The following is a 10,870-nucleotide window of genomic DNA, read 5'->3' as shown; positions in this document are numbered from 1 at the left end:
CGCTCCTCAAGGATATCGGGATGTTGGAATTTTGTTAGTTCCCTGTTCCAAGCTTGTTTTTTGAACTTTCGTGTTAGTGCCGCGAAGCAACTCCGGCTATGAGCAGCGTACATATGTGTACAGACGAAGAGTTGACGGCAGGAAGAGTGGGGGACCGGGGGTTAGTATGCGTCCCGGACTGACTTCAGGGGGAACTGTGCGATATTCGTCTGGAAAGTCTTCGAAAAACCTGGTGCAAACCTCAGACAGTACAGCCCGTGGTACACTCTAAACCCAGTGACGGATAGGTGCCGTTTGATCAACTGGCACATTTTTTTTTTTAAATGTGCCAGATGACTTCAAGAGGCCTGCAATGCCTGCGAAAGCTACAGGTGCTCTTTGGCCCCTGAAACAACTGATACGGCAACCCTGCTATCGCCAGGAGCCACAGTGTCCTGGACGTATTGCAGGGTTGCTCGTACCCTAATACGCTTGACACATTGTGCCTCTCGAGTTCCCTAACAGAAAAATGACCTCCAGGTTTCCGAAAACAAACGAAAAAGAAAGGAAGAAAATGCACCGAACTTGAAACACTAAATTTTATTGGCGAGCACATACCTAAAAACTGTCTCCAGTACATCATCGTTTGCCGAATGGAAGGCGTACACGATTCATTAATCCCAACACACACATACGGAGCACACGTTGGCCGGGCACACAACCCATCCAATGCACCAGGCAGTCCTCCAAACATCGAACACACAATCCTCGAAACTTCGAGCGCGCTGGCACAGCCAATCAAGATCATCCTTAGTGACGAACTGGACAGTTCCTCAATTGAAATGGCCGACGAACAATTGACCAAGTAAGTGGCACCAGACACGCTTCGATGTGAGAAGCACTTGCAGTTTTGCACATGTATGTGTGACCGTTGACACAGGAAACAACTTGTAAAAAAAAACCGAAGTGAATACCACGGTGGTATTGTTACAACGTGTATGATGGAATAGTACACCATATTGTAACTCACGTCCTTGCAATCGATACAGTGCCACGGTTACCTATAACGAAAGAATACCATTAGCCTCACTTGTAATGTACATCGTCGCTTCACCGATGTAGCCGATCCTCTCCTGCCGCCATTTGCAATGCGTCCACCGTCTGCAACAGAATGTACTTCGATGGTTAAGTATAACGCAGGCGTCGTACGATGCATGACAGCTAGGTTGACTTACCTTAAGCAAACATTAAGCCTGTACTCAAAAGCACGGTTGTCATCCTTGTCTAAAGCGAAGTTCCAGCGCAGGTAACGGGCGAGGAAACAGGGTGGGGTGGAACGCTCAGCGGAAGAATACGCGGTGCCATGTCACTCCTGAACGGCGGAGCGCGGAGCAACGGAGTGAGCTCCAACGAAGGCACACATATTCAGCCGGCACACGCATTCTTCAACGAGCACATGACAACGATACACTGCTCATGAGGCACACCTATTATTCAGCAGGCACAAAGCAGTTACATGCCAAAGTGACGGGTTTGTACCTGCTGAAATTCCTCGGTGGGGATCGCTGTGCTTGCTATTTGGTAACTGCTACGGCTGTTTCCAGACGGTTACGGCTGTGTACCGGCTGTACTGTCTGAGGGAAGGTTTTTAACTGGCACGTGGCCGTCACAGGATTTAGAATGTAGGATTGGAACCCACCACCTCCCAGTCTTCAGTAGGACCTTGTTTGCTTCAAGTACATATTGCTGTTGCTCCAAGAGGGGACACATCATAGATAATGCAATATATTTTGGAATCTTTAGATTTTACATATATTTTTGCATGTAAAAGTTATAGTTTCACCTCTGTGTTGACAAAGGCTGTAATTAAAAGCGTTCCCAGTCAAAAATGACGCAGTGAAGATCTGAGAGCCATAGCTTGAATTCACGAGGTGCCGAAACGTCAGGCCAAACGCCCCCCCCCCCCCCAAAAAAAAAATCATTTGCAATCCGAAACCGAACCAACCTCATCGTCCGCGACACGTGACAAAGACGTTACCTGTCGCCTTATGTGAACCACGCAAGCTATAGCCATGAACAGCCCTCGAGTTTCATTAAAACTCCTACGAAATCGTCAGTCTTCCGATGCATAAGGCCACACAGAGCATTGCGGAATCTCTCTCTACTGAATTTCTCTTTTTCGTTATTTTAATCTGCATGAATACGTATGTTTGAAAGAGAGAAGAAAGAAACGGAAACAGCCTTTTGAGAAAACTAGATTGGGATGATCCAGACCAGAACACACGAATTAGTGTGGATGAGTAAAAGGCGAGGAGAGCAAAATGCACCAGCCCTCAGAATACTCCAGCGGGATATTCGTAAAACGCCATTGCTTTTAGCAGTGGCTTTAGTAACAAAAATAACCCTTTATTGACAGTGTACCTGCAAACAGACAAGCTTGAAAAACAGGCAAGCCTTAGTATAAGTGATGAACGTCATGTCTTCTCGTGCACTGCTAACCGCGGGAAATATGCTGGGCCGCAGCCACAAGAGACGCAAAGAAGAGACGCATTCCGACGCAAAGTCGATATTCCTGCGCATATTTCTATATAATACACGGTGAAACTTTTGCCCTGTTAGCTGTTTTGCGTGTGTGTGTTTTCTTCCACTAAAATGTTCCGCGGGGATGACAGGAAAAGCGCGCTGTGTCGCGATTCGTGATAGTATGATGGATGTGCTGGTGGATACATCTGTATACGGAATTCTGGGAGTAGATCCAAAGAATCCCGTTCCCATCCTGGGATCCACATTTAGAAATCCCAAAATTCCGGAATTGTAAAAACGATCCGGGATTCCGAGCGATATGTGAGTGTGTGTGTGTGTGTTCATGTTTTCGTGCAACGAAAGTCACCCCATAACAATTGACTGACGAAGATAGTGAGATTTGTCCAGAATCCGCAAACAATCTACCGTGCAGCGAAGCTTCCTGTGCTTTTTGGGGTTAACTTTCTCACAACGAGGGCTCTTCTACTTTCCATAAAGCAACAACAAAGGACGCAAGAGTACGATATACGTTTTGTTACAGCCTACCTTACCTACTTGACTTTGCGACACGCCTTATCAATTTCTCCGGCGTAGACTAGACCACTTGTAGCTTTGCTTCGTTTGCTATCCTGTTCAGGTGTGTGATAGGTGTGAAGGCTTTGTTATATTTGTGTACGCTTGGTTTTGTCATCAATGCTCTATATCTGCAATCCATCCGTTGTCATAGCGACTGATACGATATCGTGTGTCTGCTGCTTTGAAGCCAGTTCTAGCTCTTATTGTCGAAACCAGACGTTCACTTGCGTCTCATTGCTTGAAGTTGCATACCGTCAGATTACTGCACCCAGCTGTAATGTCCGCCGTACGTTCCACCCCTCCACCGTCTTTGGTATCGGAGCAGATTTGTCAAGATTGCGGAGGTTCCTTCATCGACCTCTGGAGGTCCATCACCACCGAAGACTTCATCTGCAGGAGCTGCTTGCTCACTAACGAACAACGTCCTCCTGGAGACCTCTTGCTGTGCCCTGGTTCAAAATTTGGTTGTAAATATCAGACTGGTATCGCTCGCAACTGCGTGGACCACCTCCGGACCTGCCCTAGACGCCCCACGCAATGTCCCAACGAGTGTTTTTCCATTATCTCTAACACCGACTTGCCAAGACACTTGACGGAGGAATGTCCCAGACGTACTAAGGAATGCCGTTTCTGTCACGGAAACTATTTCGTCTGTGAGATCGGGAATCACTTCAGGGAGTGTCAGGATTACCCTGTCACGTGTCAGTACTGCAACCAAGAGAACATCAGACGAGGGAGCTTAGAGGAACATGGCGCCGGTTGCCGCAAAACACCGAAGCTTTGCAAGATGGCCTCTTCGGGATGTACATTCAAGGCAGGCGATGACGAAATGGAACGTCATATGACACTCGAGAAACACACGTTTTGTATGCAAGAGATGAAGGTGCAAGTGAACAGCCTGGAAGTGGAAATCCGCCAGGTGCGTGAAGAGTGCAGTCGTGAGAAACAAGAACGACAAAAACAAGAGGAAGTACACCAGAAAGAGCTCAGAATTCGAGACGAGCAAGTGAGGAGGCTTCGGAACGAGGTTGAAGCATTGCTGCGGCAAGTCGGACAACCGTTTGATAATCCGTAAGATGAACTTCTCTTAGTGACCGACAGATTAGCGATGCAGCCCAAACTCCACGCTGTTTGTTTTTCAATAGTTTGTTCCTTTCTATAACTATACGAATACGGAACTCACAGTAAGGTTCTTAGGTTGTGTTTTAGCGTAACATATCCATGTGCTTCAAGGCAGAATATATTTAATTTGGTTTCAAAAACCTTGCTCGCGTGCATTCGAATACCAAGCAAAATGACCTGTGTGGATTTGCTTCAAGTGTTTTCCGCAAAAGCCCTTTATATTATGGTATCATATTATTCCGTGATGTGCTCTTTCTTTAATTGTATTCCCAAAACTCAGATAATGTTTTTTTCTAATGTATACTCACTGGCTTGCGTTCTATTCCCATCTTCGCATATTATAGGGCCTGTCATACACGTTTGAGACAATATTTTCGTCCTTGTCGCTTTCGGACACTATACTGTGGACGTTTTGCCGAATAATACGTGGTATGTGTCACACAGGGGAAGGCAGTATCCCAGTAAACAATATATGTCTCAGAAAGGTCCACACGATATCCCACTTGGGATTTTGGGATATCCCAGGGACTAGGCTGAATAGCCCGTTGACGTCTCTGGGACAGACAGAGGACCCGTATTTCTTCCACATTTGCTGATCCAGGGAAGGTTCCAGGAATGTCTGTCAGAGATATTTGGACATATAGAGGACATATACAGGACGTATTATCGTTATTGTATTTTGTAGCTTCTTTTTTGCAATTTTTACTTACTCTACGGAAAATACTACTCTGCAACAGAGAACATCGTACCAATGAACTCTTGTTTATTGAACACAAACCAAGTACAGTGATGTTACATGCACTGTAAGAAACGCTGTTTCTAATAGTACAAAATATGATATTACAACATAAATAGGCTAATTATTAACAATATAGGGTGACACGGATAAGACGCATGATAAGACAATAATGATCATAATAATAATAATCACGTGATTGCTACGCCACTTAGCAACCGTCATCCCTGAAAGATAATCAATAACATAGTTAATTCCATCTATTAGGATAGCAGCTCAAACACTGCCATAAAGGGGCTCGTTATTTTATTCCCCCCATTCCACCAAGCAATGGGGTAGAGTATCGCTTGTTGCGATGAAACTCCCCACTCTACAAGGCCGAAAATAAAGTTGTTGTTGTTGTTGCCATAAATAGGCGTAAAGAACAGACACTATGCAAAAAGTGGGAACAAATGCAAGACAGTGACTTACCGCAGTTTCTCTTGCAGTATAGATGGTTACATGCGGGAGCAGCCTAATCACTGGGACACCCAAGCGACGTCTTCCGGTTTATGCCTGGCTCTTCAGTGTTGTAGAGACACCAGTAACTTTACACATGTGTGAGGCTATCCATGGTTGTGTGTGGATACTGTAAAACAGTCATGTTTTATTAATCTAGAGTCACATCGCGTCCATGTGACATTTAAGAAAGATAAGCGGTCATGCAAAAAACAAGGAACTTTGAAAAACAGTGCAGTCGAACGTGAAAACATAACTGCTATCCTTTATATGAAAGACAACTGTAGCTGAGCCAAGCTTATCTACTAGCAGGCTGCGCATAGTTAATAGAATTTGCTTCACCATTGTTTTCATCATTCCCAATCAAATCCTGAACCAAAGAGATGTGAAGAATTGGACTTGCACTTTGTAGCTGTACACACACAATCTCCCACAGTTCCGCCGTTCGCATGAGTTCGTCAGAGATACGCACCAGACTCTGCAGGTAAAGCAAACTACAGCTGTTTACTCAGATACAAAGCTGTCATTGCTCCACACATCTACAACATGTGATCGTTTAAAAAAAAAAACGCACAAATCTTAAGTGACGCAAAAGGAAGAATGAACTCACCTTAACTGGAAAGCCGGAGAACAAAGTAACGCTAGCTCTCGCACACCACGGCAATCGTTGTTATGCACCACGTAGTTGTTCGACGTACTGGCCAGTGCTGCCTCGATGCTCCCGAGATTCCAGTACAAAATACGCATGATGCTGACGTTCCAAAGACCCTTCCGTGTAACATGTCATATCCTACCGAACCGCTACGACGACGCGCCTCGCCTGTTTGAAACGGCGGTTGGGGAATGTCGATGGCGATGAGGCAGACGTCGTTACGCTTCGGCTGGCGCTTGTTGGGAACTTCATTCTTGTTATATCCCTCAACATACGTGACCGATCATTATAATTCCCGTGGAAAAGGTAAAATATGTTTTTTCTCTCTCTCTTTTGTTTATTGACTATGGTGCGACACGTGATGAGTCGTTACAAATATGATTAGAAAAGGTATGGATATGAGGGTATAAAATCAATATTATTATTATGATGAAAGAGTGAGAAATTGCCACGTCTGAGAATGCTGGAAATGGCTGTTATCGATACAATAAATCCTTGTAAGGTAAAGAAATGTAATTGTTGTGATATTCGTAGTATATCCACAGAATTTTCACTGGGAGATATTTGTGACGTCTCATGGTGGATCTACAGCGGACGTTGTGAGGATACGCGTGACACCTGTGACGTGTGAGACCAATTTGGTAGGTCTGTGGGATATTGATGGTTTGCAGGGATGTTTTTTTTTTTCAAGTACTTTTAGGTGTGTGTATTTGTGATATGTATTATAACATGTTATGATGTAGAATGCGAAATAAATTTTGGAAACATAATACTCCAGCTGTGAATGTATTTTATTACATTCCAAAAAATTACTCTGACAGGTAGTGTAATAGAAGTGCGCTTCTGATGGCGAAGGTCACACCTGCCACCAGAAGACGAGCCAGTATAGAGGCTCTACATCAGGTCTTCGTGAGCATGTTCCGATACGGGTACTATCCCAGTAAACCATAAATGTCCCTGGGATGACTGCAAGACATCCTTACTGGGATATGTGGACTACCTGTGGACGTCCACAATCCTCCCGATGATGTCAGAGTTGACATCCCCATTCATCATCAACACACCTGAGCATTCGTCTCACGCAGGCACAAAATTCGCAATGGTCGGACGATGAACAACAATGAAAAAAGCACATAGATTCTCACTTCCGGTCCAACTTGTCTTTCTCAAAGCATTTGCAAATCTTGTAATGACGTGCATGAGTCTCCGCCACATTGAATACAATGCTTGCGTCTTTCTTCCTGGTGCACGTTGCGCCATACGCGCCTAATCTGCAAGAAATATCTTTTCAGAAAACACGATGACAAAAAGCCATGTGCAGTAGGTGTCAAGACATATACACACCGTCTGCACAAAGTCGCTCACAGTTTCATCTTGCGGTCCATCTCCCTGTCGTTGGTCAGATTGCCTGCACATGGAGTGAAATCTACAATGACAATGCATGGCACAGCCGAACATATTATTTCACAGTTATATTGATTACACACCTTACACGGCGAAAATCCTGATGGCGAAGAGCGATTTTGGCTTCAGATATAGGGCCCCGTCCTCATTTGACATTTCAAACGAGCCTGACTGGTCTGCTGTGGGTTGGCAGAAACATTTCCCCTTACGGGCTCTTTCTCAGACGGGTTGCTAGAACGACAGCATCAACTGGGAACGACAGTACAACCCTGTGCTTATGTTAACGAAAAAAGTTAGGTAGCAAGCGAGCTGGTGGTGACGATCCATGACTTGAAAACACGAGACGAGGTAGGGACAAAAACAGACAAACACAAACACGGTCTCAAAACAGTCTGAGACCGTGTTTGTGTTCGTGTGTTTTTGTCCCTACCTCGTCTTGGGTTTTCAAGTCATGGGTGCTTACGTTGCCACACGACTCGCCAAGAGGAGGCCACTTTTCGACGAAAATGACAAAGCAGCACGAAAAGAGCGCGTTCCGTTGCGTGTCTGTGGTATGGGATATTAAGAAATACTGCTAGTCATCCCAATGAGCGGAAGTCATCCCCTATCAGGTGTTTTCTAAGGGTAAGGAAACTGGCAGCGTTCCGATAACCCCTCCGGCTCGACCAGAGAATCCACTTGAGGTAGTTTTTATTGACTGTGTTGTGCCCTTGGACGGACTCTCAGCACGTGTGCAAAAATATACACCCAGCATAGTAGACCTTGGCAGCAGGACGCCTGAAGTTGTGCCTCTGAAAAATCGAACTGCAAAGGCTACGTGCAAAGCTCTGATCGAGATATTCGCTAGGTATGGAACACCTGAAATGACCAGCTGTGATCCAAGTACCAATTTTACCAGCAAATTGACTCAGGAAGTAGGGACCAGAATGGGAGTCGAAATGAGGTTCTCGATACCAGATCATCCGCAAAGCAATAGTCGTGCGGACATTTAAGGCCATGCTAAGACACATGATTGAAACTGAGGGCAGTGAGCGGGACAAGTACGTACCCTCCTTGTTATGGGCATACGAGAAGTACCTAATGAAGTCACATGGACGCTTCGTGCGCAAATGGTCCACTTTCTATTCTAAAACAAACATGGGCAGGTGTAGGGACACCACCCATTGGGCTAAATAAACCAGCTACCAGTTGTTTAAAGGATCTACGAGAACGTATGTCGTTCATGTACAAAGAAGTTAGAGAGTACAGCACTAAAACAAAAAGAGTACGCGCCGCGCTAGGACAAAATAATTCACGCCGGGAGATGTAGTTTTGATACCGGGGAGTGATAGTGCGTGCAAGCCAAAGTCCATGTGGAGAGGTCCAGCAACTGTCAAACAGTGGAAGCGTGTGAACAGCTACGTAGTAAAGCTACAGGACGGAACTGAGCGTTGAATTCACGCCAACGAGCTGCGGCCGTATGTGATTAGAGTGAATGCAGTAGGGATGATTCAAGGTAAATATAAATGCTAGCGAAGGCGGGGAAAAACACGAAATCTGTGTTTGCGACCCTGCGCCCTTCATGATACACATGCGAGCGTGGTTGTTGAGGGGGCAAACTACGAAGGTAAACGAAAATAATTTAATCGGAGGCGGAGAATATTGTGTTTGCTACTGCAATATACTCGTTTTTAATATAGCAATTCGCGCGGTCTGCCACTAATACGTAAGATTATAGGCAGAGCCGAGTACACTTCCGGCTCCTGTCCCTCTCCATGTTGTTAGCTACGAGTTTGCCGCACGTTGACTGCGCACTTTGTGACTCTTCATAGCTGTTTTCTTCTTCATCGTCGTCTTTTCAATTTCAAACCACCAAGTCGAACATGGGGCATTCCTCGGAGGAATGCCACATTTCAGGACAGTAGCCAGCTATTGCTTTATTTAAGTGTCAAGAATGTGGACTGGCTTTGGAGCAGTCGGTGCCTCTTCCTGCCTTTGCGACGTTTGTGGGTTCGTGTGAGGAGGCCTTCAAAGCCAACGTCAAGACATTCCTCACCCCCCAAGGGGTCAGGTCCAAGCTGTGTGAAGTGTTGGACACACTTGTGACAAAGACATTGAGTTTGTGTTCTTCATCGGTGTATAATGATCTATTTTACTTTTTTTCTGAGCGTACGACTGTTCTGGTTTTTACGACAAAGGAATGAGGAAGTACGAAGTAGTACGCTACTTCAGAAGGCACTGCAGCAGGCAGTGAGACTAAGTTCGTAATCTGTGCACGTTGTTGTGATGTAACCAGAAGTTTTCTTTACACGCAAAGGGATATGCATCGTTCTGTTGCCTATCCAGTGCTTTCAGTTGTAACCTAGATTACACATGATCTGTTGTAATTCTTTCATTCCTGTGTAGCATACGATTTGTCAAAGTGCACTTTTGCACATAGCTCCTTGCTGTGTTATTGACAGCCATGCAGAGTTCAGAAGTCTGTGCCTATTATTTATATGTTTAGTGTATGTACACCTTTGTACATATATACATAGCATACATTTTCTATTTTCAATCTTCAGCAGTTTGCCTATTCTTTGATACGTGTTAAGTGTATACCTGCGTACATAGATTCCTAGCACGTAATTTTATATTTTGACTCCCTCGCTGAGTTCAGTAGTTGTGTGCACAACCGCCAGTATGTAGGCGCAGTTATGTGCAGGGATAAGCACCTTGTGCAGCTTGAAAATCTACACCACATGGCAAAATGTGCACAAAATAGTAGAAGCACAGAACATTGTCGATGCTTTGACATGCCTTTAATACAAAAATGCTGTTGTAATCAAAGTAGAAGTAATCATCAGCAGAATGTGTACACACTAAACAAGGCTGTCATTGCTGGAAGCTGATATTATTGTGGTTGTTTTGCAAGATAAAGTATCACAGACTTCTAAACTGAGCTAATGCCAAAAACTGTGGACAGACATAGCACCACACAGTATGCAAATATCATATAATGTGATCTTCAAGTGCAAATGTGTTCACTTCCACCTTCTTTGTACGAGAGATATGTGGAAAGTTCCAGATGTGCATGAGGACAGCTATAGCAGCATGCATTGGACATTAAGGTCCTGGGCGCCACCTGTGTTTGCTGGAATTTGTACATTATCCTTTCGTGCTTATTCAGTACATGGGCTGTCATAGTGGTTATTTTGCACATTATTCTGTCGTGGGTATTTACGATGAAAGGTGGAAGTCACTGAAAAGTCACTAGTCCGTATTCACCAACTTCCTTAAACCATTGCTTTAGTGACGTCAGGTTTAAATCGATCAAGTGAGACTTTCGTTCGCGAATCCTGGACCACCACCCAATACTCTACCACCTCTTGCTGTGAAGCCTATGGCACCGCACATAGTGA

General features: G+C 44.8%; 1 protein-coding gene across 1 annotated transcript; it reads left to right on the top strand.

Moving 5' to 3' along the window:
• Positions 1 to 3,157: 3,157 nt before the first annotated feature.
• Positions 3,158 to 6,852, top strand: LOC135372319 (TNF receptor-associated factor 4-like). The gene is made up of 2 exons (XM_064605961.1): positions 3,158 to 4,149; positions 5,425 to 6,852. Exons 1-2 carry the CDS (start codon positions 3,356 to 3,358, stop codon positions 5,537 to 5,539), a joined length of 909 nt encoding a protein of 302 aa, XP_064462031.1. The 5' UTR covers positions 3,158 to 3,355; the 3' UTR covers positions 5,540 to 6,852.
• The last annotated feature ends 4,018 nt before the right edge of the window (positions 6,853 to 10,870 follow it).

This window comes from Ornithodoros turicata, chromosome 1 (genome assembly GCF_037126465.1).
Source record: "Ornithodoros turicata isolate Travis chromosome 1, ASM3712646v1, whole genome shotgun sequence".
In the NCBI taxonomy this organism is placed as follows: domain Eukaryota; kingdom Metazoa; phylum Arthropoda; class Arachnida; order Ixodida; family Argasidae; genus Ornithodoros; species Ornithodoros turicata.
This window is presented reverse-complemented; position numbering and strand designations above follow the sequence as displayed.